The sequence below is a fragment of the Heloderma suspectum genome, chromosome 14, assembly GCF_057233095.1.
Source record: "Heloderma suspectum isolate Gila_16-S chromosome 14, 16-S_ref, whole genome shotgun sequence".
NCBI lineage: Eukaryota > Metazoa > Chordata > Lepidosauria > Squamata > Helodermatidae > Heloderma > Heloderma suspectum.
In genome coordinates, this window is record NC_139471.1 from 23,332,611 (window position 1) to 23,359,605 (window position 26,995).

The 26,995-nt window shown below is 49.6% G+C and overlaps 1 protein-coding gene across 1 annotated transcript in view; it reads right to left on the bottom strand.

Annotated features, from left to right (window-relative positions):
• The window catches only part of DAB2IP (DAB2 interacting protein), a 259,030-nt gene that overhangs the window by 219,289 nt on the left and 12,746 nt on the right, over positions 1–26,995 (bottom strand). Inside the window, exon 2 of the mRNA XM_084821269.1 lies at positions 24,383–24,486. Coding sequence (XP_084677395.1) covers positions 24,383–24,451 — 69 coding nt within the window. The 5' untranslated portion in view covers positions 24,452–24,486. The remainder of the gene's footprint in view (positions 1–24,382; positions 24,487–26,995) is intronic.

The window sequence follows — 26,995 nt, forward strand, 5'->3', positions numbered from 1 at the left end:
CACAGTGAAAGAGAATGTAACAAAAATACGAGATTAAGAATTGCAATTGATAAAACTGGCACTACAAATGTAGCTGGTGAGGTAACGACTTGAGCTTCTAACATTATTGTTATGACTTCTCATCCTCCTGCTTGCTACATGCAGTTTCAAGCTAAACTGAAACATGGCAAAAACTGTAGCAAAAAAACACAATAGCAAAAAAAAAAAATTGCGACTTTCCTTAATTTTGTAAGTTTCCTAAATAAAGCATTTGATAGATTTCAATTGACTTTTAGTCTGTGGTCCTGTTTACCTGTTTGGTCTTAGCTTGGTTACAGAACCCATTTAGTGTAAGTTGTGAAGTTAAACAAGACCAAATTAACAAGGCTTGTCCTGCTTACTTGTGAGTTGACATGCTGCTCATGCTTAGTTCTGAGTAGACATGCAGAGCCCTGTCCTCCTTACTTCTGAATAGGTGTAACATCTGTAAGAATCACACCTGGGCCCCGCCCACTCTGCCTTGGCCCTGCACACACATGGAATGCAGCCCCCGAGATGGGAATTGGGTCCTTGGACTGGACAAATTTCCTCTCCCCTCGAGGAGGAAACCTTTTCCAGTCCAGAACCCTATAGCAGCTATAGGACTTCCACAGAATCCTATGGCCACTCTCAGATTCTGCTGAAGTCCTGTTTTGTCAGTGGAATGCAAGCAGTGGCATGAAAACTATACCAGCAGAAGACCCAGCAGGAAGGGACTGTCTTAACTTTTCATCCCTGAGCAGCACTCATAACATTTTAGGCACATAACAATACTACCACTACTATGATATTAATATAAATCTGCGTCTGTATTCAGTCCGTGTGCACAAATGACACATGGTGCCATTTGAAAACATGGAGGCTTGTATTGGCGGAGCTGCATTGGAGGGTCTCGGCAAATTTGATTCCCCAGGCAGCTGCCTCCGTTCAGCAGGTCTGAGTACAATCCTCCCGCCAGCAATATTTAAATAACCGCATGGCAAGTTGTCACGTTAAATCCAGTCCGATTTGCACATTGCCCAGCCAACCTGTGCTGAGAGGTGCAGAGGAAATGTCAAGTGCTTATTACCGCAATTATGATTCCACACACACTGATCAAAACGAATAAAATGAGGATTCATATTCCTTATTAGCTCTCCGTACAGCCCGCCTTTTGAACTGTCTTTCCCCCATGGGCTGTAGGAAATGAAAGATAATTTAATATTTCTGATGCGACAGGAGGGGGGTGGAGGGGGCTGCTCTCTGGAGGGTGAGCCGCTTTCTAGCCCTCCCCAAAGGGGGGACTTTGAATCCCTGCCTCCCTACCTGCAGGGGCAGAAAAGATTCACCAGGAAGGGCTCCAACACCTTAGTTCCCCCACAGCAGCAGAAGGCTTGCTGGTGTCACGGAGTCAAAATGGGCTCAAGACCTGGGGAGAAGTGGCTGAACTAGAGTGGCCAGGTGTCCTACATCACAGAGGACAGTCCTCTCTTTGAAGGGTGGTCTAGTCCAAGTTTGGTTTGAAGATATAGAACCATAAGAAGGGAGGGCATAAGGGGCCTTGGAGTTGTCCATCCACAGTTTTATTTACTTTATTTAGGGCACAATCCTATGGGGATAGGTGGCTGCCTCCAAAGTTGGAGGCGACCGCCTATCCAATGCATGGCGAGAGGATCGCGGAGGGGATCATCCCCTCTGTGCTTCAGCCCCCCTGCATTTGCAGCTAGACAGCTGTTTAGGATGTGTTGTACTGGCATTTATGCCTTCCCCACCCCGGAATGCCCCTCGGAATGCCCCATTTTCGCTTCTCCGTGCTCCTCTTCCAAGCATGGAGTGTGGGGCCATTCCGACCTGCCTGCGAGGCAGCGCAGGAGGGCAGGAAGGTCGGTTCTCCAGCCTGGACTCCGAGGCCATTTCCTCGAAACTGACTTATCCTATGGCTGTCTAGCCGCTGACTAGCGGCCCTAGGATTGGTCCCTTATTCTTACATTTAAACCCTGCCTTTTTTCCTCTTTCAAGGAGCCCATGGCCACTGAAGTGGTCCTCCTCCCCTCCATTTTACCCTCACAACAACCCTGTGAGGCAGGCTAGGTGGAGAGCCAGTGACTGTCCCAAAGCCACCCAGCGGCTTCATGGCTGAGTGGGGACTTCGCCATCCCAGCCCAGCACTCTAACCACTACACCACACTGGCTCTCTGTGAGCAGACAAAGCAGCAGGCAGACAGCCACTTGGACACAGTCTCCCCACTAACTGTGTTTCTGTTTAGATCAGACTCATTATTTCCAAATCTGCATCTGTACACAGACATTAGCACATGCAAATTATATGCAAATCTGCACCCTCCTTTGCCATGATGCTCAAGTGGCTCCCCTGTGCTGAAATTGTGCCTAAAGACAAAAAAACATTTTGGGGTTCCTCCTCCTCCTCCTCCTCTGGCAAAACGCCCGAAGGATTTTGGGATCAGGGTGGCTGAGAATTTAGTTTGGTTCATTTTCACCCAAATGACTGAAACGCAGCAATTCCCTCGGAGACGAGGCGGGCCGCTTTCTCGGTGGCATTTTGATGCGTAGTGAGCCGTTCACACGCACCCTCACACCGCTGGTGGGGGTTGCAGCCCTGCAACGAACATGCACTTCCAAACCAGCCCTTCTCCTCCCATCCTGAACCTCTGCTAGATCAGAGACTATAGGAAGGTAGGAATGACATTCAAAGCAGAAAGATACCAGAACCAAACAGCACCATCCTTTGCCCATGTGGAGACAGCAGGAGGGAACTGATCTGGGGGTGGGACAGTGTTGCAGGATGGGGGTGGGAGACACAGGGGAACTTTTTCAGAGCAGGATCAGTGATGTCATCTGCTGGAGCACCAGGGTAACCGATGGACTCTCCTTGCTCTGGCAAGTGAAGGAGGTGATAACAAGGCTTTCAAGTTTGACTGTTGTTTGTGACAGATTATCATGCAGGAAGTCAGAGAATGAGGAAAGTAATTGAGCAGAGGGTGGAAGCGGCTTTTCTTTTCTTTGATGGGCTTCCTACTTCAGGCTAGCCATTTAAATGGGAGCACTTCTTGGCAAGGGTGTTTGCATTTCTAACAAGAAGCTAAAAGGTTGCATTTTGCCTGGCTGGCAGTCATTGGCTAAAGCTCAATGCACTGACAAGTTGGACCTCTGCTGTCAGAAGTGAGCCCCACTGAGTTCAAAGCTGCTTACACCCATGTTACTGTGCATGGGATTGCAGATGTGCCCACAGCATGTAACTGGGAGATTTTATTAGTGGTGTACTTGATTTTGGTGCCTGTGTCTTACACACATCCATAACGGGGGTACAAGAATTGCAGTTCTGTTGACAAAGCATCCAGACTTGTCCTGTTTACATTCCCAAATGTGAACACAAACAGCAGTGCATTGTTTGCGGAAATGTTTGCACATTCCCGAACTCACAATTGCGTTTGAAAAATGTGTGTGTGTGTGTGTGTTTAAATGCACACTTTGAAATACGTATTCACCCCCCTCCCCCACCAATTTCGGATTTTCATGCTTAAAGCAATGGGGAAAAGTGCGCACTTTTGAAAAATGCACACAGAAGTACTCATTCCCCATTCAAAACGCCCACTCTTCCTGTTTGAACAAACCCAAAAACAGATGGCCAACGAAAATGGGAGCGAGACAAACCAAGCCTTGAAGTGAAGGTCAGAGAGTTTTGGTGAGACTGAGTATCCCCGGTCCTCCCATCCATAGCTAGGGCTGGGGCTTCTCTGTGCCGATGTGGGCTGCAGGGGATGTGGGCTTCTTCAGAACTGTGACATTGGGGCTGGAGCATCTCCCCTGTGAAGGAAGGAGCAGGGGAGGGCAAGCAGAACGGTCATCCAGCTGCCCCCCCGCAGTGCAGGCTGAATTTCGTCAGAGGGTGTGGCCACGCCCCTGGCGTCAGAGGCGGGGCCATAGCCGTGATGGGAAAGGGGGCATGGCCACACCCCTGGTGTCAGAGGCGGGGCCATAGCCGTGATGGCAAAGGGGGCATGGCCACGCCCCCTGGCGTCAGAGGCGTGGCCATAGCCGTGATGGCAAAGGGGCATGGCCACGCCCCCTGGCGTCAGAGGCATGGCCATAGCCGTGATGGCAAAGGGGCATGGCCACGCCCCCTGGCGTCAGAGGCGTGGCCATAGCCGTGATGGCAAAGGGGGCATGGCCACGCCCCTGGTGTCAGAGGCGGGGTCATAGCCGTGATGGCAAAGGGGCATGGCCACGCCCCCTGGCATCAGAGGCGGGGCCATAGCCGTGATGGCAAAGGGGGCATGGCCACGCCCCCTGGCATCAGAGGCGGGGCCATAGCCGTGATGGCAAAGGGGCATGGCCACGCTCCCTGGCATCAGAGGCGTGGCCATAGCCGTGATGGTAAAGGGAAGGAGCCTGGGAAAGGAGGACCAGCCAGCAGCTGCACCGGGTGATCCTGAGCCTGAGCCTGCTTCTGCCCCCGCCCACAGGTACTTAAGGCGGGGCTGCCAGAGGCAGCACCTCGGCGTGCGCCTCAGCGTTGCGCCAAGTGCGGAGTCGCGTAGGACCTGAAGACCTACCCACCTGCTTCTCCAGAGACCAGCAGCAAATACCAGCAGCAAATAGCAGCAGCAGAGGGCAGCAGCTTTAAAGACAAGGGGAAAGGGGCAAACGTGGACTATCTGCTCCTTCTTAGCTGCTGTTCTCTTTTATCTCTTTTATCTTTTATATTCTTTTAAACTGTTGTGCATTTTATATCCTAACATTTTAATATGTGCCTGGGAGGACTATTGGGCAACTCAGGGGGTCGGGGAGGTGCAACCATAACTGTGGTCACGGGCAGGGGGAGGTATGGCGTTGGGGGATTAACAGGCCAGCTGAGGAGAAGAGGGGCTAGATACGTTACAGCTGTCCCCTCTTCTGGTTCTTCCCCCAACCTGATGGTTCCTGGCAGCCTTACCAGTCTGCCTTCGGGTCTGGTGCTGCTGCTGCTGAATGCCAGGTCAGCCCAAAATAAAATCTCCCTCATCCATGATTTGATTGTGGATGAGGGGGCTGACCTGGCATGTATTACTGAGACCTGGGTGGGGGAACTGGGAGGGGTTACTCTCTCCCAGCTGTGCCCTCCTGGGTACTCGGTGCAGCACCAACACCGACTTGAGGGTCGGGGAGGGGGGGTTGCCATGGTCTATAGGAATTCAATCTCCCTCTCCAGGCTTCCTGCTCATTCGAGTGCAGATCTTGAGTGTTTGTACCTTGTGTTGGGTACCCGGGACAGATTAGGGATTCTGTTGGTGTACCGCCCACCCCGCTGCCCATCAGACTCCCTGCCTGAGCTGACGGAGGTGGTCTCGGACTTGGTGTTGAGGACCACCAGGATGATGGTCCTGGGGGATCTCAACTTCCATGCTGAGGCCACTGTATCCGGGGCGGCTCAGGACTTCATGGCCGCCATGACAACCATGGGGCTGTCCCAACATGTCATCGGCCCAACGCATATAAAAGGACACACACTTGATCTGGTTTTCTCGACTGGGCAGGAGGATGGTGATCTGAAAGTGGAGGAATTAACATCTGTCCCTTTGTCATGGTCAGATCACTTCCTGCTGAGGTTTAGACTCCTGGCGGCCTTTCCCCTCTGCAAGGGTGGGGGACCTATTAAAATGGTCCGCCCCAGGAGATTAATGGATTCCAATGGATTCCAGAGGGCTCTGGGGGATTTTCCCGCTGGTATGGCTGGTGCTCCTGTCGAAGCCCAGGTCGCTCTGTGGAATGCAGAGATGACTCGGGCGGTTGACACAATCGCGCCCAAGCGCCCTCTCCCTCTGAGCAGAGCCCGGCCAGCTCCTTGGTATACACCTGAGCTGAGGGCAATGAAGCAAGAGGGGAGACGGCTAGAGCGCAGGTGGAGGAAAACTCGTGCTGAGTCTGACCGAACACAGGTAAGAGCCCACTATCTAGGGGTGGACGAAAGTCACTTACCTGTCGTCGAAGCTTGTTCGCGGTGGGGGGGAGGCGCTTCGCTGCTCCCCCCGTGAAGTTCAGGCCGGGGGGGGAGGCTTCCCGCCTTGCCCGGCCGAAATTCAGGCCGGGGGGGGAGGCTTCCCGCCTCGCCCGGCCGAAATTCAGGCCGGGGAGGAGGCTTCCCGCCTCGCCCGGCCGCGAACTCCAAAGTTGTTTTTTTTAAAAAAAAACGCCCCCGTGATAGGCTACGTGACGATTAACGTAGCCTATCACGGCTAGATCTGCAAAGTCAGCCCTGATAGGCTACGTTAATCGTCACGTAGCCTATCACGGGTGACTTTAAAAAAAAAAAAAAGCGCGTACGCTAATGGCGGCCCCCATAGGGAGCCGCCATTCGCGTTCCTTATTTGGTTGCTGTAGTCTATGTAAATCTTTACGTAGACTACAGCGACCAAATAAGGAACGCGAATGGCGGCTCCCTACGGGGGCCGCCATTACCCGTACGCGCTTTTTTTTTTTTAAAGTCACCCGTGATAGGCTACGTGTCGATTTACGTAGCCTATCACGGCTGACTTTGCAAATCTAGCCGTGATAGGCTACGTTAATCGTCACGTAGCCTATCACGGGGGCGTTTTTTTTTTTTCTTTTATTGGAATGGCGGCGGCGGCAGCCGGTCGAAAGACCGGCTGCCGCTCCTGCCCCGCACGAACACCCGCCGAACCGCCGGCTGGACCTGCCGCCGGGACGGACATTCGGCAAAGGTGAGTCCCGTCCCGGGGGGGGGTGCGGGGTGCGGGGGGTGCGGAGAATTTCTCCCCGAAACTTGTTCGGGGGGCCGAACACGTTGGCGCTCGGCCCCCCAAAGTTTCGGGGAGAAATTCTCCGCCATCCCTACCACTATCGAGCCTACTCTGTGGCGGTGAGGGTGGCAAAGAGACAGTTATTTTCCACCAGCATTGCATCTTCTCAGAGTCGTCCAGCGGAGCTTTTCCGAGTGGTTCGCGGCCTGTTACATTCTGGGCCAGGGAGAGAGACGGTGGAACCCTCGGTGGCACGCTGTGACGAGTTTGCACGGCACTTTGAGGATAAAGTCGCTCAGATTCGTCATGAATTGGACACCACGATTAATGCAGTTCCGTTGGTAGAGGCGTTCAGAGCACCGTCTGGTCCAGTTTTATTGGATGAGTTTCAGTTACTGAGGCCTGAGGATGCGGACAAGGTGCTTGGCCAAGTCCGATCGACCAATTGTGTGCTCGACCCTTGCCCTTCATGGCTTATTAAATCAAACGAGGAGGGGTTGTCCGGCTGGGTCCAGGAGGTTGTAAATTCCTCCTTGAGAGAGGGAGTGGTGCCAGCCGCTTTAAAAGAGGCGGTAATCAGACCACTCCTGAAAAAGCCTAACCTGGACCCAGAGGATGTTAACAATTATAGGCCAGTTGCCAACATCCCCTTCCTGGGCAAGGTGCTTGAGCGGGTGGTTGTAGGACAGCTCCAGGCACTCTTGAATGAAACGGATTATCTAGATCCATTTCAATCGGACTTCAGGCCTGGTTTTGGAACGGAAACTGCCTTGGTCGCCCTGTGGGATGACCTCTGCCGGGAGAGGGACAGAGGGAGTGCGACCCTGTTGATTCTCCTGGACCTCTCAGCGGCTTTCGATACCATTGACCATGGTATCCTTCTGGATAGGTTGTCTGGGTTAGGAGTTGGAGGCACTGCACTACAGTGGTTCCGCTCCTACTTGGATGGCTGATTCCAGAAGGTGGTGCTGGGGGATTATTGCTCTGTGCTGTGCCATGGCAATTGTGCCATGGAGTTCCACAGGGCTCTATTTTATCCCCCATGCTGTTTAACATCTACATGAAACCGCTGGGGGAGGTTATCCGGAGGTATGGGCTGAGGTGCCATCAATATGCGGATGACACCCAGCTCTACCTCTCTTTCTCATCAAAACCAGGTGAGGCAGTGGCTGTTCTGAATCAGGGCCCGAGCACAGTAATGGACTGGATGAGGGCCAATAGACTGAAACTCAATCCAGACAAGACGAGGTACTGTTAGTGGGTGGTTCGTCAGCCCGGCTAGGTGATATTCAGGCTGTTCTGGAGGGGGTTGCACTCCCCCTAAAGGATCACGTTCGTCATTTGGGGGTGCTCTTGGACCCAGAACTGTCACTTGAGGCACATCTGAACTCAGTGGCACAGAGCACTTTTCATCAGCTTAGGCTGGTATACCAACTGCGCCCTTATCTGGACAGAGAGAGCCTTGCTACAGTTATCCATGCTCTGATAACATCTCGTCTGGATTACTGCAATGCGTTATATGTGGGGCTGCCTTTGAAAACGGTCCAGAAACTTCAGCTGGTCCAAAATAGGGCAGCAAGATTGTTAACAGGGACTGGCCTGCGAGCTCATATCACGCCAGTACTTTTCCAGCTGCACTGTTTGCTAGTCCATTTCCGGGCCCGATTCAAAGTGCTGGTGTTAACATTCAAAGCCCTTAACGGCTTGGGGCCAGGTTACCTGAAGGATCGCCTCCTCCCATATGCGCCTGCCCAGACCTTAAGATCATCATCAGCGGCCCTTCTCCATGAGCCCCTGCCAAAGGAAGTGAGGCGGGTGGCTACTAGGAGGAGGGCTTTTTCTGTTGTGGCACCCCGGCTCTGGAATGAGCTCCCTAGTGAGGTTCGCCTGGCACCTACATTGTATGCCTTTCGGCGCCAGGTGAAGACCTTTTTATTTTCCCAGGCATTTTAGCATTTTAGCTTTCTAAATTTTTATCTTTGCTGTTTTAAATCTGTATTTTAAACTCCTGCAGTGCTGCTAGGTTTTATTGTGGTTGTATTGTTATATTGTGGTTTTAATGTTCTGTATATTTTAAATTGTTTTATTGTGTGTCGTTTGGTTTTAATTTTTGTGAACCGCCCAGAGAGCTTCGGCTATTGGGCGGTATAGAAATGAAATAAATAAATAAATAAATAAATAAGGGGGGCATGGTTATGCCCCCTGGTGTCAGAGGCGGGGCCATAGCCGTGATGGCAAAGGGGGCATGGCCACGCCCCTGGCGTCAGAGGCGGGGCCATAGCCGTGATGGCAAAGGGGCATGGCAATGCCCCCTGGTGTCAGAGGCATGGCCATAGCCGTGATGGCAAAGGGGGCATGGCATGGCCACACCCCTGGCGTCAGAGGCGGGGTCATAGCCGTGATGGCAAAGGGGCATGGCCACGCCCCCTGGCATCAGAGGCGGGGCCATAACCGTGATGGCAAAGGGGCATGGCCACGCCCCCTGGCGTCAGAGGCGGGGCCATAGCCGTGATGGCAAAGGGGCATGGCCATGCCCCCTGGGGTCAGAGGCAGGGCCATAGCCGTGATGGCAAAGGGGACATGGCCACGCCCCTGGCGTCAGAGGCGAGACCATAGCCGTGATGGCAAAGGGGCATGGCCACGCCCCCTGGAGTCAGAGGCGTGGCCATAGCCGTGATGGCAAAGGGGCATGGCCACGCCCCCTGGCGTCAGAGGCGTGGCTATAGCCGTGATGGCAAAGGGACATGGCCACGCCCCCTGGTGTCAGAGGCGTGGCCATAGTGTGACGGCAAAGGGGGCATGGCCACGCCCCCTGGTGTCAGAGGTGTGGCCATAGCTGTGATGGCAAAGGGGGCATGGCCACGCCCCCTGGTGTCATTTGGTTCCCAGCAGGCACATCGGAAGGATGATCCTCCTGGCGTGACCACCAGGAATCAACTTTGCCCACTGTTTTTGTCATTTGGATTAGTTTTGTTGTTTTTAAAATCTGATTTAAAAGCCACTTTGCAACCAAAAAACCCCATACTTCTTTTTTTTAAGTGGGATATAAAAGTTAATATTTTAATTAAATAAAAAGGGGATTAGGCAAATTCATGGAGGAGGAGGAAGAGGAGTGGTCTATCCATGGCTATTTGTCATGATGGCTAGATGGAACCATTAGGTTCAGGGACAGACTATTTCCAAATACCAGTTGCTGAAGGACAATGGCAGGAGCAGACGGTTGCTTCCGTGCCCTGCTCAGGGGCTTCCCAGATCATCGGGTTGACCTCCGTGGGAAGCAGCTTGCTGGACTAGATGGACCTTTGGTCTAATCCACCAGGGCAATGCTTATGCTCTTAACAGCCATGATGTTCACTGATTTATTTAAAGTATTTTTTATCCTGCTGCTCAGCCAAAAGGGCTCCTAAATTAAACAAGACAGTCCCTGCCTGCAGCCTTACAATCTAAAAACACACAACACACAAGGAAAGAGAGATGGGGAGGGAAGAGGGGGGGAAAGTAAGTCTTTCAGCAGGGCTGGTGGAACGGGTCAGCTTCCCCCACTCCGCTCTTCCTGTACAGACTGCTGGAATGGCTGCTGCTGGTGACAGTTGCGGGAGGGGGGCCTTTGTGAGGGAGGTCTCCAGCACGGTGGGCGGAATGGCCCTGCTTCCATTAGGAATGGAGCACCTTTGTTCAGAGAGAGTCTACCTCAGTTTACCAGATGCTCAACAGTAAGAGAGGTAATATCAGCAGGGGGAGATGGACCCTGCTTCCCAGAGACATCTGGCTAGCCACTGTGGGAAGGAGGGAAATCTTTAGTCGGATGTACAGGGCTCTGCTTAAGTTCTTTCTTTGTGTGAACACCACACTTCTTATAGGGTGGAAGGTGCACTGAGTGTTCCTTTGTCAGGACCCCCCACCTCCAGGATCCAGAACCAGTGGCGATCTGGGGAGACATCCACCGTATGTATTACAAGCGTGCAACAAGGATGCACTAAATGAGCATTCCATATTTGTGTTACATCTAATCGGCCCTTTATTTCTATAAATGGAAGGTGTGACTGTGTGTCTGCAAGTCCGTTCTCTAACGCGGCAGGCAGCCCAGAAGAGAAATAGAGCAGAATAAAAAAGGAAGGGAGGAAGAGAATCAAATGCTTCATTTCAGGCCTCTGCTTGCAACGTAAGCTGGCTCTGCCAATAAAATCCATTTCGCTGTCATTTTCTCCTTCCAGGCAGGAATCTTCTTGACAGCAAAAAGCCCCGGTGACAAGATCTCAGAAGTGGAGGTGGGGGATGGGAAAGAGAAGATCCAACGCTCCGCCATGCCCTTTCCATTCAGTGGAAAGCACTGTGGGCTGTCATCGCCACACCAACACCTGATGTGCATGACAAAACCCATTGTGGATTCCGCCATGCATTCCAGCATTCAGATCTGCCACGCTCACATCCCTGTAACCACCCATCTAATTGTCGGGATGTTGGGAACTCAGTGTCAGCTTAGGGAAAAGTTAAGAGGCATATGACTGGCCAAAAATGAACCCACATTTCTGCGTTTGAGGCGCACCACCTCTGCCTCAATATGGAGCTTCCACCAAGCTGTCAGGATCTATCTAGTCCCACATAGCGAGGTCTGTCACCAGAAAATACGGCTCTTTTGGGGCTTGCCAGATTTCTGCAGTACCCCTGACTCAGCTTGCATTTGCAAGCTGAGCCACAGGTTTTTTGGGAAATCCGGGAACTTTTTGGGGTTTTTAAAAATGGGCATAAATAGACATTTGCGCAAACTGCAGCTGCGTTTGCACAATTTGCGCAAATTTCAGCTGTAATTTCCACTATTTACAGCCGTGATTTTGCGCGAACCATGATTTCTGTAAATATGTATACCTATGATTTTGTGCAAAATTGCAATCTGCACAAATTTTTTAAAAGTGGGAAACCATGAACTGGTGTCTGGGGGGCCAAGCTGGTGAAAACCCGCCAAGATGCACCCCCAAAACGAATTTCTCCGACATCCCAATTCTTGTCTGCCTTGAATCCCATTTTGTTATAGTCTCTAACTGGAATATATATGTATCGCTGGACTGGAACACCTACTCTGACTCTGTGTGGATTCTAGCCTTGGAACTTTCTTTTGAACGAAGCAACGTGTTGATAGCCTTTGCCTAGGCTATGTGATTAATTGGGGCTATGAACAGGTAAGCTTTGCGCCAAGCTCTGGAAAGCTGTAACCTGAACCGCTACAATAGAATCTCGCTGTTATTTGTGTGTTCTGTGTCGGGCTGCCAGCGTGTGACAGAAAGCCAGGCCTGACAATTCCCTGGTAATTTGAACTGCCTGATCCTGGAGCCACAGGACTGCTCCTGGTAAGGCAGGCATTGACTTGCATGGCGGGCCTGGGAAAAGCAGGACAGCAGAACCCCTGCTTTACATGCAGAGGGCCCCAGGTTCAATCCCTGCCACCTCTGGTTAAAAAGGGGCTCAGGTGATGGGAAAGCCCCGTCTCTACCCAAGACCCCGGAGAAGAGTCAGATGAGACAATAATCGGCTCAACGGACCAATGGTTTTGGCCTGGTCTAAGGCAGCTTCCTAGGCTGGTATTTGGTGGTATAGTGCCTCTTAACATGGAGGTTTGATTTGCCTACTGAGGCTAATACGTATTGTCTAGGCAGGGCAGGGGGAACATAATTAACTTGGTGGCACTGGAGAATCCTGTCAGCTACGAAGGGGTGGCACTGTCCCTTTATCAGCTTTGGGTTCATGTAGCCCAGGATTGTCCAGGCAGCAAAGGCTCTCAGGTAGGGAGACTGCCGTCAGCGGTTACCTGTGGTGCGTTTAACTGGAGGTGCTGGGGACTAAACTGCGGGCCTTCTCCATGCAACACATGTGCTCTACCCTGACAGCTAGGATCCCTCCCTAAAAAATGATTGGTATCACGAGAGTCAGGCGTACATAGTGAGATACACACAAGCATACATTGGAAGTGGCTTCCATGCGGTATTTTGGTGGGTTCCGGGTCTGAGAAGATGTGAAGAGCAACTGGTTCCAGCAGGCAAATGGGAATATAGAAACAGAAGGCCTGGTCCCTGTCATAACCAAGGAATGAGAGCCCCTGGAGACTGAGGTCTCCAGCAACGGCCACGGCAGGGAGGTAATGTTACCAGCCCTCGGTCCTTCTGAACTGGGCCCCTCTGCCTCGGATCCTGCATCCTGTTCATGTGACTCCCAGGAGGTGCTGTGGCCCTCTGACCTTGAGGAGTGGAGCTTGGACTAGTGAGCAGGGAGACCCTGAGAATCCTCCAACCCACCTCTCACTCCTCCAAGCCTCACCCCAAGAGAGGTCAGCAACTCCAGAAAAGGGCACCGGTCCTTTAACAGCGCTTTTGGGTGTGGAGCTTCTGGAAAAATTCTCCTGGCCAGTGCTGGGGTAACTTGTGTGAACCCTGGTGCCAAGATGGCTCTCCATGAAACTGGACCCCAATGCAAAGCCTACGGCTGGTTCCTGAAGTACTGGCGTTGGTCCTGAATCTGCTCTGTCATGGGCCTGCTCCTGTGGGCGTCTCCTTGCCTGAGCTATTAGCTAGGACTGTAGGGATGTACGAAAGTCACTTACCTTTTACGAAATTTGATTCGCGGTGGGGGGGAGGCGCTCCGTCCCTCCCCCCGAAATTCTGGCCAGGGGGGAGGCATCCCGTCCCTCCCCCCCGAAATTCTGGCCGGAGGGGAGGCGCCCCGTCCCTCCCGCCGCGAATCCTGGCCGGCAGGGTCTGCAAATGGCGGTGGCCGTAGCCGCCGCCGTTTGCATCCCTGCAGTCAGCCGTGATAGGCTACGTAAAGGTTTACGTAGCCTATCACAGCTGAGTTAAAAAACAAAACAAAACCACGCGTACGCAAATGGCGGCGCCCACGGGCGCCACCATTTGCGTTCCTTATTTTGGCATGTCTAGTCTACGTAAACATTTACATAGACTACGGCGAAAATAAGGGGAACGCAAATAGTGTAGATGCTACGCTATTTGCGTTCTCCTTATTTTCGCCGTAGTCTACGTAAATGTTTACGTAGACTAGACGTGCCAAAATAAGGAACGCATTCGGCCTCCCCGGGATTCGTGGTGAAATTCTCTGACATCCCTAGCTAGGAGTCCCTGTTCGAGCAGGACGATGTCACGTAAGACCACGCGCAGGTCAGTACAGCTTGCAATGGCTGGCCGCAGCTGTCCAGGGTTTCAGGCAGGGGTCAATCCCACTCTCACTCTGGACTTTATCCCAGCACTTCTGCACGCAAAGTATGTGCTCTACCACTGAGCTATGGTCCTTTATCTAACTATAACGTAAGATGCCACTCCTCAAGGCTTTGAATAAATGGGCTGAATTAAATAGGAATCTAGATATAGAGTCAGACGATTGGTCCATCTATTTAAGTCCTGTTTATGCCAGGGCTCTAGAAGCTCAGGCCCAGGGACCATGTCTGGCCCTCCGGAGCGCCAAATCTAGCCCTCTGAGTTTCCCCAGGTGTGTTCCCCCTTTGGCCAGACCCTCTTTTCCAGACCACCAATTGTTTGGTGGCTTCCCAATTTTTGTGCGGCTCCCCCCCCCTTTCTAAAAGGGTGAAATGCCTCTCCTAAGGCTGAGTTACTGGCAGGAAGAGATTTAGGCTAAAATATGCCGGTATTTTTGGTCCCACCCCTTTGCCTTTGGCCCCACCCACCACTGGCATGCGGCCCCCGAGACCTTCTCTGAAATGGAAGCGGGCCCTCGGGCTGAAAGAGGTATGACACCTCTGCTTTAAAGGGTGGAAATTATACTGCTCTCTATAAGAGCCAGGGCCAAACAATCTGTCACACGCTGGTGTGACCGAGACACAGAAGGCAGGGCCTGGACGTGCCTATGAAGGGGCGGAGCTAGGCAGAGAAATGTCAGCTTGGTTCTCAGTGACGGGGGCCGTGGGTGGGCGGGCAGGTCTCAGTGTAGTTCATGCATCTGACAAGCAGACTACATCCAAGCATGCCGATGCCAGAATAAATCTGTTCATCTTTCAGGTGCCACGAGACTCTTCGTTGTTTTTACTTGGGGTTGTTATTGAGCAGGGCTGGAAAAAGAACTGAGTTCTCCATCAAATCTGACAGACTGTTGGCTAGTATAAAATAAGGTTCTCCACTGCCGTTGACTGCATTGGACCTCTGGTCCCCAAAGAAGCCCCATATATGGGAATAAAAGGGGCCAGCAAATCTACACACCAAATCAACACACCATTGGCCCAAAAGGCTGGCCTGGATGACCTTGGCTGTCTTTTCTCCCACCGCCCAAGAAAAAGCATCTTTAGCCCTTCTCCATTCACATAGCACAGACAGAACCCACTGATGAATCCTCCAAAATCATTTGCATATAATTTCTCACCGCCACCGAGACTCGTTATCCGAATCCAGTTGCTGCTGACAGTTTAATGATAATCGCTTTCTGTTTATGTATCATCGAAGATAATGTTCCCATTCTCCTTAAAATTCAATCCCCACTTTTAAAAAAAAAGTTGTGGGGGGGAGAAGGAGTCATCTGCAGACCAAAATTATAGTAATTTTCCCTTCTGGTTCGAGCGGTTTAGTAAACAATTAGGTTTCAATTAAAGATCGGGTGTTCCTGCTGAGGGGAGCGCCGGTTCATTCCGTCTGAGCTCTCCTCGGAAGCCACGCGAGGCAGAAATCCTCCAAAAGAAAATCGCTCTATTAAAATATAATTTACTCAAATGCATTTTGGGAGGAGGGGAACGGGAAGTGACTCGAAACTAAATGGTGACAAAATTTGTGTACGTATTCTGCGGTGACGAAATTGCTTTGAAAATCCTTTAATTTCTCACATGGCTTGGGACCCATCCGTGCACTACAGAAGGTGCAGGGAAGGATGCAAAATTGAGCCAGCCAGGGAGGCCTTTGTGGGAGTTGTCCTCATCCAGGGCCGGGGGGGGGGGAGAAAAACTAATTTGGGGGACCAAATGGGGACCTGATCTCAGCCTTCCCCAATCTGGTGACTTCCAGATGTACTGGACTTCAACTCGTATCAACCCCAGCCTGCATGACCCAGGGCAAACTAGCTGGGGCTGATGGGGGTTGCAGACTAACACATCTGGGAGGCACTAAGAAGGGGAAGGTTGCCAGAGCTTATGAGTGACATTGGGGGAAATGCAACAGAGAAAGAAACACTTATCCCAATGCTTATCGTGATTACTGTGGAAAAGCCCAAAGGAGGTGACTCAGGGGGAGAGCTCATACCTTCCATGCAGAAGGTCTCGTGTTCGAGTGCCAGCATCCCCAGGTATGGCTGGCAACAGGGGCACTGCTAGGCCTGGGGTCCTGGCCCCGATCTATTTCCCAGGGCTCTGGATTTCTTCCCCAGATCCCTGAAGGTCCATTGGTGCCAATGAAATGTTCTTTTTCTTTTTTTCTTCTCAACTTAATTGGCATGCAGGGGGCAATTTTCAAGGGGGATTGCGCCTGGGGAAGGAAGGGTTAGCTCTCCCCTCCCCGCATGCTGCAGCCCGCCTTCCCCTGAATTTCCCCCTGAATGGGAATTAAGCTGAGATGAAACTTCCCATTGGTTTGAGATGAGCTGGGTCATAGTGCAAATTAATTGAAGAATTTCTTTTATGTGAGATAATTTGGTTGAGAAATTAATTAGGGATGGATGGACTCATCCAAGCCCACGCTTGGAGGGCTCTCAAGGAGCCACTGCCGCCACTCACCCGCGCAAGCCCTGGAGGGCTTGGCAAGCGGCCTGGGAGCACCTGCCCACTGCTCCATGCAAGCTGCCATTTCAACGGAAGATGGGGGCTCTAGATTTTTGTATATCTAATGCTGCGCCCAACAGCGGTTGTAAAGGGCAATTTCCACAACATTAGATACACAAGAAGGACAGAAATGGCCATTTACGGCCGCCGTTGTGCACAGAATTAGATATACAAAAAACTAGAGGCCCCATCTTCCGTCGAAATGGCCGCTTGCAACTCGCATGGAGGATGGGTGGCTGCTGGGCATGAGTGGATGGGTCCAGTAGGTCCTGACTTTGACTTTGACTTATTACATTTATATCCCGCCTTTTTTCCTCTGTAAGGAGCCTAAGGCGGCGTATATAATCCTCCTCCTCTCCATTTTATCCCCACAACAACAACCCTGTGAGGTAGGTTGGGCTGAAAGTCTGTGACTGGCCCAAAGTCACCCAGTGAGCTTCCATGGCCGAGCTGGGACTAGAACCCGGATCTCCCAGCTCCCAGTCCAACGCTCTAGCCACTACACCACACAGCTCAGCGGGTATGGGTGGTGGCTCAACGAGCCAGGTTTCAGGGGGCAAGTGGGGGGGGGCGGAAGTCTGATGGGCTCCCAGACTGAGTCGAGCACCCACAACGCCCCTATAATTAGTTGGTTGGCTTTGCCTCCTGCGAAATTTAAGCGAATCCTAGCAATTCTTTCTGGATTTCAATATGGAGATATAAATGATATGCAGATTTTATGCAGCTTTGTGACCTACGGGCGCCTCATCTTTTAAATACCTAGCAATGATCTGAAACCCTGGCAGGCCAACAGTAGTTGGACTAGATGGACTGACCGTCTGACTGTGGCTAGGGCAGCTTCCTATGCTCCTATTAAATGAACCCTTTATTTGGAACCATGGGGACTGGAATCTTGCTTTATTTCTAGGCGAAGGGCATTTGCAGAGCGCATACTTTGCGCGCAAAAGGTCCCACGTTCTCTGGCGATCGCCAGGTATGGAGGGGAAAGAGTCCCCTGCACGAAGGCCCTTGAGAGAGTCACTGCCGCTCAGCGAGGCAACAGTGAGTTAGATGGACCCACAGGGCCAGGGAGCAGTTGGCAGGAGCGCTTCCTCTCTGTCTGGGAGCCACTGCTGGTAAGAAGAAGCATTCGATCTGGGGTGCAGAACCCAATTTAGCCTGAGGGCTGCGTTCCATTTTGGAGAAGCTCTCAGGGGCCGCTTTCCAGGGGAGGGTGGGGCCAAAAGCAAAAGAGGCAAGCCAAACATACCAGCCTATTTTAGCTTCAAGCTCTTCCTGCCAGGAACAAAGCCTTTGGAGAGGCCCTGCAACCTTTTAGAACGGGGAGAAAACAGCACAAACAGTGAGGGACCCTGGAGGGGGGCTTGGGACACAGAGTGGGCTTGATTTTGCCTCTGGGCTAGATGGGCAAGTGGTCCAACTTGGGGATCATAGAATCATAGAATAGTCGGGTTGGAAGGGGCCTACAAGGCCATCGAGTCCAACCCCCTGCTCAGTGCAGGAATCCAAGTCAGAGCATCCCTGGGATAAGGCAGAATGCGCATAGATCCTCATCAGAACACATGATTTGCTTGCACAGCTTGCCACGTTCACTCATTCCCTGCAATCTCCAGCGAAAGGAATGTCAGACAGCTGCCTGTCAGGTTAGATGGATGCACAGCCGGACCCAGCAGAAGGTAATTCTTAGGAAAAGCTTAGAGCTATAATAAATGAAACGCTGAAAATTAAATTAGTACCAGAAACATTACTCTTGACTGCTGGATTTTGTGAAAGGCACAAACCCTCCAATGTATTCATGTGCCAATTATGTATTTATTGATTGCAGCTAGAATGATGGCTGCAAGAGTTTTGGAAATGGGTAAATAAGGTTTGGGGTTTGTTATTACTGGTTAAACTGACCATTTATCGAAAAGAAGAAGGTAAATATAAGCAATTTTGTGAAATATGGAGATCTGTGATGGAATATTTATGGTATATACTGCTTTGATATTAATGCTGACTGTTTAACCAAACATGAAGAAGCAGCTGTATAAAAGATTTAGAGTTGGATCCAGTCATGATTAAGAATAGCCCCACTGAGATCACAGGGAGAACATAGCAATTGCTAGCTTAAGTCCCACTGATTTAAATGGGCCTACAGGAAGCCTGGATCCAACCCTTAGGAGTAAGGGCCATTGAATGCAATGGGGTTTACTTCTGAGTAGATCTGTATAGGTTTGCACTGCTAATCTAAAGTGGTGTTTGGCATTTAATATAATTATTAGACTGAGGATTGGCATTTCATTGTCTGTAAAAGCTTCTTTTCTAACATTTAGTATTTATGTTCACAACATGTTCATAATGGGTCAGATCCGGACTTAATTAAAGTAGACCCACTGAAATCAATGGGGCTTACTGATTTCACTGGGTCTGCTCTGTCGAAGTCTGGCCCCAACCCATTATGCCTATTTATGTATTGGTCTGAGTTTTCTATATTTATAATATGATAGATGATGGTGATGATGATGATTAGTAGTAGTAGTAGTAGTAGTAGTAATCCCCCCTCCCCGGGATAAGGTTACAAAACTCAAGGGATTTCAGTGGATAGGAATCACCTAGTAATCAGGGCCAACAAAACATCCTGCAGAGAAAACTCCAGTTAGACACTCACGGCCTGCCACTCACTCTCTCATCTTCACCTACTTCACAGGGGTGTTATGAGGATAAAAATAGTTCCAGTCCAGCACTCTGACCACTACACCTCACTGGATCTTGTGTTCTTAACCGACAAAACCACAGATTCCAAAATGACTGAAGAGTCAGGCTAACGTCTCACAGCCCAGCCCACAAAACATCACAGCTATCCGAAACAGCAAACCCGTTTAAGAATAAATGATCACGATAATTTGCTATTCCCAGCAGTGGGAGCAGAGCTATTACCCATGCTTCTTTTCCAGTTAATGAGGGAAAGCGGAACAGCATACGGTCTCCCCCATCTAAAGTTTGCCAGGATCCAAGCCACATCAGATCCTGCATGAACAACAAAGGCCGTTCATCTTAAGGGTAGCAGCTCCCCTGGGACTGAACAGAAATAATGGCCAGACAAAACCTTCCTCGCCAAAGACAAATACTGACTTCTCTCATTAAGATCTCCCTCTGGGGGCTCCTTTTATGGATTATTTCTTCAAGCAGAAGACCGGAAAAATTTAGTGTCGTGAAAGGGAGAGGCGGGGGAAGGAACCCAGTTTGTATGTGGCCTTTGGATTTTGGCCCCCTCCCCAAAGCAGTAGCAAGCTTGAAGAGTAACTCACTTAGGACAGAGAGCCTTATGGATTTCTTTATAAAAATGCCCAGGCAGAGAGAAGTTGTGCCTTCACGCCAGCACTGGGGCTTATGTCTGTTGGGTTGCTCCGCCTCTACAAGCCAGGGGCCAATCCCAATTCAGAGGTGTGGCTAGACTGGGAGTATATATTTATGGCTCAGGCAGCCAAATCGGTTGAGTGAGGAGTGGCTCATGGCTGCTTTGGCTTGCCTTGACCAGTCAGAGAAGACTGACTGTTTCTTGGAGGCAGCAGCCATGCAACTTCTCTGCACAATGCATCCCTTGTGGAACTCAAAGCTGCAAGGTGTGGAGAAGACCACAAACTCAGATGGGTTTGGAAGCCAGGGGAACACAAATTCATATAGGGAGAGAGGTCTCTTGACAGCTCCTAGTCACACTGTCTATGTAAAGCTAGGGGATTTCATTTGCTCCACAGTTTTAAGTGAACCAGATTGGATTGCAGTTATCCTTGGGTTTCTGCATCTCTTTGAATTTGGCAACGGCATTCTCAGCTCAAACAAACAAAAACAAACACACCCCAAGATGCTTATAAAAATGCAGATTTTAGGTTAAATTGCATACAAAAATGCATATGTGGGAATAAGTTCAGAATTACTGCACATTTTCATGTGCTTTAAAAAATTATTCACATGCTGGTGCAGAAACGGGATCTGTAAAACCTGCAAAACTGACACAGAGTGGAAATGGAATGATGCTTCCATTGCTACGTGAAAACCCCCATGTTCAGATTCTATAAGCCACTGGATACCAGTGGTTAAATATCACTGGGGACATCTGGTTGGCCACTGTGGGATTTGATGGGCCTTTGGTCTGATCCAGCAGGACTCAGTTCTTATGTTCTTCTAGACAAATCCATGCAGGACAGGTCTAAAGGCGTTATCTGAGTGAGTGTCTCACAGGCACCCAACAAGCTTCATGGCTGAGAGTGAGGACTTGAGCCCAGTTTTCCCCCAATCCACATCTGTGCCTTACACCAACCTTCTCCAATGTGGTGCAGTACGGTTGGGTTGGACTACAGTTACAGATGTTGGAGAAACCTGCAATGGATTCAAGTGAGTTCACATTTCTATGAATCCGGCCTGTAGCTTCCACAGCGAATTGGCTTTTTCTGAGTCACGTGGATGCTGCAGAGTGTTTTTTTCATTGAGGGGGTGGGATTTGCACTAATTAGTTAATCTGAATTAATGAATACACATCAGCGCATTTGCACAAGTGTGCATTGGCACCAATGCAAATTAGAGCTAATGTGAATTAGCACAAACAGAACCAAATTCTGGTAAAAAAAATATAAATCCGATTCAGTCAATGAGCAGATGACAGAATGAAAGCTGCCTGACAGTCTTTGAAACACAGACAGAAGGGATTTAACAAAATCCAGACATCCCTAATTATAACTGCCAACTGCAAAATAAACATAAACAAATGTGTACATTAGGCAAAAGTGCATATATCAGGAGAAATGCACAAAAATATGCCTATACGTTTTCATTATAACTTCAAAAAAATATTCTCAAAGTTCAGGATGGACCAAACTTAAGATTGGAAAGATTAGAAACTGAGAGAAACTGAAATTCACAGATTTGTCCATCCACAGGGGCAGAGCACCAGCTTTACATGCAGATGAACCCACGGTTCAATCTCTGGCTTCCCTAGCTGGGGTTAGAAAAGACGCCTGCCTGAAAAGAGGGATGGACGAACCAGTCCACTGCAGTTTCTCTTCGTTTCTCATTTTTCCAACCTTAAGTTCTGTTCACACCAAGCCATCCAAATCTTTCCAGTCTTAAATTTGGTTCATCCTGAACTTTGAAATTTTCTTTTTAGTTTGCATGAACATTTGTATGCATTTTGTTGTGCATTTTTCCTATTCTATCCCTTTGCAATTTCACCTAATATACACAATTTTTGCAAGCCATTTTCACGAATATATGCACATTTATGTACACTTTCCCCCATTCTACACATTTGTGTACATATGTTTTGACTGGAGAAGTCCATTGCAAAATTCAGAGAAGTTCAAATTTCGAAGGAGATCCCAGTTTCGGTTCGCACGTTGGTTCAGAAGTACATAATTAGCAAAGTTCACATTAAAGTGCGAACCAAACAAATTTGGTTGTCTCAGTCTGAAACCCTGGGAGAACCACTGCCAGTCAGCGTAGACAATACTGAGCTAAATAGACCACAGTTTTGATTCCTAAGCTACCATACCACCCACCCAAATTACTAATGATGGGTTTCCCTCAAGTGAATTCATTATTTACTGAGAAAGTAACAAATTCGTCCATGTGAGCTCATGAGGGGTTCTCATTTAATATAGGGATGTCGGAGGAATCTGTCTGGGGGGTGGAGCTCACCAACCTATCATCAGCTTGCCCCCCACCCCCCACCCCACTTTGTTTCCTCATGAACTGGCCTGACTTGATCTGCATTGAACTGGGCCAGCTCATGGATTTTTTTCTCATTTTTCTTTAAAAATATGTAAATAGAAATGTGCATTTCTATAGAAATATGCAAACAGAAATGTGCAAATAGAAAATGTAAAATAGATTTACACAAATTTTGGCCATAGTTTGTTTGAGTAATTTGTGCAAAATTTTGGGTAAATGACATGAATTGCAGCCAAAATTTGCACACATCCTGCAAATTGACCCAAAATTTATGTAAGTCATGCAAATTGTGCCCTACAATTTGTGCATATTTCCATTTGTATTTTTTTTTAAACCGGAAAAGTTCCCATATTTCAGAAAGAGCCTCACAGCTCGGTCCAAGCTGGGTGTTTTCTGGAGTCCGTTGATCCCCAAAAGGGCCAGATGCAACAGACATCCTGAATTTAATATGAAATCTCATTCTGTTTATACGTGCTTTTGCAATGTTCAATGCCAAGCTGAATCTTGGGCGCTGCCGTTTGGAATCCTGTAGTGTGGTTACATGTCACCATCTTCTGTGCCTCCAGTGCGATTGGTTGTTTTCACATGGCCTGCCTGCGTGATGATGTCATATGATGTTTACTCACCATCACCACTTGCTGATATGAAGACGGACCTGCAGAGTTGTTCTCCTCGCATTGCCAAAAAGTGGTGATTGCGGCGATGCGGGAAGCAGCTAACAAAGCTAATTAGGCTGCTGCAAATGCTGCAGCAAATGGCTACTGACGCCTGTAATCTTGTGTACATGGGCAATTCATGGCACCCTTTGCGTATAGCTCTATGTGTGCATATTCACGATCACCATGGTTTTTTCATAAAATGGCAATCATGACACCGGAGGATGGGGCCCGGGTGAGTGTGGGTGGCTCGGTGAATGTGGTGGGAGGTCGAGCAGGGTCATGGGCTTAGAAGGAATGGCTTGGGGGTGGGGGGGGGTCCACCAGACTCCCGGATCAAATCGGGCACACGCGCCATCCCTAATTCCAAACTTAGTAGTGAATGTGTAACACATTGTTCCAGGCTCTCTACAAAGGTGAATGTCACGAACGGGTGAGTACCATTGAGCGATGAGCCAACTAACTGTGAAATTCTGTGGTGTCGCTACATAACTCACACCAAAGTCAATGCTGCACCAAGCAAGCTTGAATTCGTAGGGATGTCGGAGAATTTCTCCACGAATCTTGGGGAGGCCTAATGCCAGCGCAATTGGCACCCTGAAATTGGTGGAGAAACGGTCTGCCCCCCCCCGGGATGGGACTTACCTTGTGCGAATGTCCCCGGCAGCGGCGGCTCTGGTGGCAGTGCGGCAGCAGCGGTGGCCGGTCTTCTGACCGGCTGCCGCCGCTGCCATTTCCAAGTTAAAAAAACAAACAAACAAAAAACACACGTGATAGGCTATGTAAAGATTTACGTAGCCTATCACGGCTAGATTTTTAAAAAAACACCGTGATAGGCTACATAAATGTTTACGTAGCCTATCACGGCTGAGTGGAAAAAAACCAGCAACACGCGTATGCAAATGGGCGCCGCCATTTGTGTTCCTTATTTTGGCACGTGTAGTCTACGTAAATAGCGTTCCCCTTATTTTCGCCGTAATCTACATAAATGTTTACGTAGACTACACGTGCCAAAATAAGGAACGCAAATGGCGGCGCCCATGGGCGCCACCATTTGCATACGCGTGGTTTGTTTGTTTGTTTTTTCACTCAGCTGTGATAGGCTATGTAAACATTTACGTAGCCTATCATGGCTGACTGCAGGGACGCAAACGGCAGCGGCTACGGCCGCCGCCATTTGCGTCCCGGCAGGACAGGAGGATTCGCCAGAATTTCGGCAGGGAGGGACGGGGCGCCTCCCCCCCACCGCGAATCAAGCTTCGGGTTCAGGTAAGGGACTTTCGTACATCCCTATGAATTCGCATACATTTGCACAACTGGTCCCTGACTGGCAGTCTGGCACACAGATCCGCGCATGCTAGCAACCACATCCTCGCGCTCTTGTTTTAACCTTCACCAGTCGTTGGCTCTTAAGTTTGCTTTGTTTATTTTTAAAGTTTCTAGATTAAGGTCCCAACAGCAAATGGCAGCCAGAGCTTAAAACAAGAAGAGATTTTGCTGAGACTCACCGTAACGCGGAATGGTGTCGTGGCAGCCGATTCCATGCTGGGGTTCTTCTCTGGCCCCCCACTGGGCATGCCACGCCTCTGCGTGGTCCTCTCTGGCGGAGACTCTGTGCAGACGAGAAAAGGAGAGATGACAATGACGACACCACACCAGAAAGAGGCATGTGTGCTGGAAGGAGCACAGCTGCACATTGCTGCAAGTGGGCCATGCTTCAGGCAACACCCACCCTTGGGGAAAGCCACTGGCAAATGAATGGGAAGACATGTCCTAAGTGTCTTTCTCTCGGTCTGTCGCTCCGGGTTCTTAGGTTTGCTGGCTGCTTTCTGTGCAATGGCGTTTAAAAGTCAGAGTCTTCTCAAGCATGAGATGGAATGTGGAGCAAGAGAAGTACCACTCGTAGAACAGTTAAAACTAAGGATGTATGGATTTTGTAAACTCCCTCCCATCTACATTTTGCGAATTGTCAGGTCCTTTCATTCTGTCATCCACCTATTGGCAGAACTGGATTCTTTTACCATTTCCTGAATGTGTGCAAATGTTCATTTGCACAAATTCACACTTTCAAAAGTGCACAAATCTCCCCAGAAATATGCACCACCCCCCTATGAACATTTCATGCTTTGGAGGAGATGCACATTTTCAGCCAGTGTTTTTTTTAGTTGTACATATTTCTCCACAACTAAATTTGCATAAAATTCTGGAAAGTAAAAAAACAGGTCCACTAAGGAATCTGTGGGTCAGATAAATAAAAATCCTTAGATTGCATTGTGGATTTCTCCAACATCCCTAGCTAAAAGGGATCACGAGGACCTCCACTAGATGTCCAAATTTAATCTTCCCCTCCACCCAACACCAAGAAGGGAATTACAAAGAAGAGAGGCATTTTTGGACCCTGTGACACTCCTGATGACATCAACAGGAGTTCAACATGAGCTAGGGAGCATCCTCTAGACTGTGCCCCTCCAAGCCTGGATGGGATGATCCTGCACATACACTTTGTGTTCCCAGAAGTGTGGATGGGTAGCAGATGGTCCCGTCTGGGCCAAGAAGAGCGCTTTAGGGTCCTTCACATAGGACCACAGGAAGCTGCCTTATACTGAGTGGTCCACCTGGGCCAGTATTGACGACACTGACTGGCAGCAGCGGCTCTCCATGGTTTCAGGCAGGATTCTTTCCCAGCCCTACCTGGAGATGCCGAGAACTGAACCCGGGACCTTCTTCATGCAAAATGGGGGCTCTACCACTGAGTTCCCAATGGCAACTGGGAGGTCAACACCATGCAGGGTGTTTTGCGGAGTCAAAACGGGTCTCCAAAGAGCAGACTTCCACATCTGATGAGTGAATCCTAGCCTGGTTTGGTTCTGCTCCCTCACAAGGTCGGAGCTCTTCTCACAAAGCTCTCATTGACCACGTTCTCATCACGTCCCAATTGGACCATGCTGGCCCCCCTTCTTGGTTCCAGTCCCCAGAGAGAGCAGGAGCACCACATCCTAGGCTTGGAGACCATTCACTCTCCAGCTAGCTAGCGATTGGCTGCACAGCTGTGATGTCATAGAATGTTCAAATGCTTTTTAACTGTGGATGGAGGGGAGAATTCAGACTTGACATATGCGCAGCTCTTGCTGCGGGACTAGGAGATCTGTTTGGCTGAGGTAGAAAGTGGGGGGGGGAATCTTACCCAGAGCAAAAGAATGTGGCTGCAGTACAAATGCAAAGGTAACTGCCAGATTTGAGCGTGCAGGCCTCCCTGCCATTGCCAATTTTCTGTGACTCACAGGGTCTGTTGTTCCAAGAAACAGCAAGAACAAAATCCCGCCTAGGGATGGTCCCCATCTGAATTTCTCCCTGGATTTCAGAGTTCCAAATTATCTGCACTTGTTTCCAAAGTGGGACCAATGCATTCGGATTTTTCAGTTGTTTCATTGTATATTACAAACTTGTATGCTGCATTTGTGCAGTTTGCTGCAGCTTTTGGTTCTTTCAGGGGGGGTTTTTTTGGTCTCATCCCCACTCCCCATTATACATATGGAAAAGTGCATGGATTAACACACACAGACACACACACACACACACACCAGCATACGTGACGCGATTGTACAGTAACAGTGTTTTGATCAACAGTTTGTAAAACTGACCCGGTAATTCAAGGAGAAACAATACTGTGGAACAGTTGCCCTGCCCCCTTTAGTTTGCCGATGTAATTTTGCTGATTTTTCAGCACATTTACTTGGAAGTAAGTCCCATTGAACTCAGTGTGGGACCAAGCTGGAAAAGCAGCCAGAAACAGCAAGAATCCAGTCCCTCTAACAAATGTACACTTTGTTTTTTGAAATGATCAGTATGCAAAAGGGGAGAAAGAGAGAGACACTCAGAAAGCATTACTAATCACTGCGCTTAGCTAAACATTCGTGTCTATCATTCAAGTACAATATTTCACCGGCAGGCGTGCCTGATCACAAATATTATGACATTGCGGTGACCCAGAGCTGGTAAAGTTCTGTCGGAACGCAATGCTTGCGTCTTCAAGGTGGTGTGGGGGAAAATAAAATTGTGTAGAGCCCAGAGTTGCAGGATGGTAGCACCAAGTGGCACATGGGGCAAATTGAAAGGGTGCC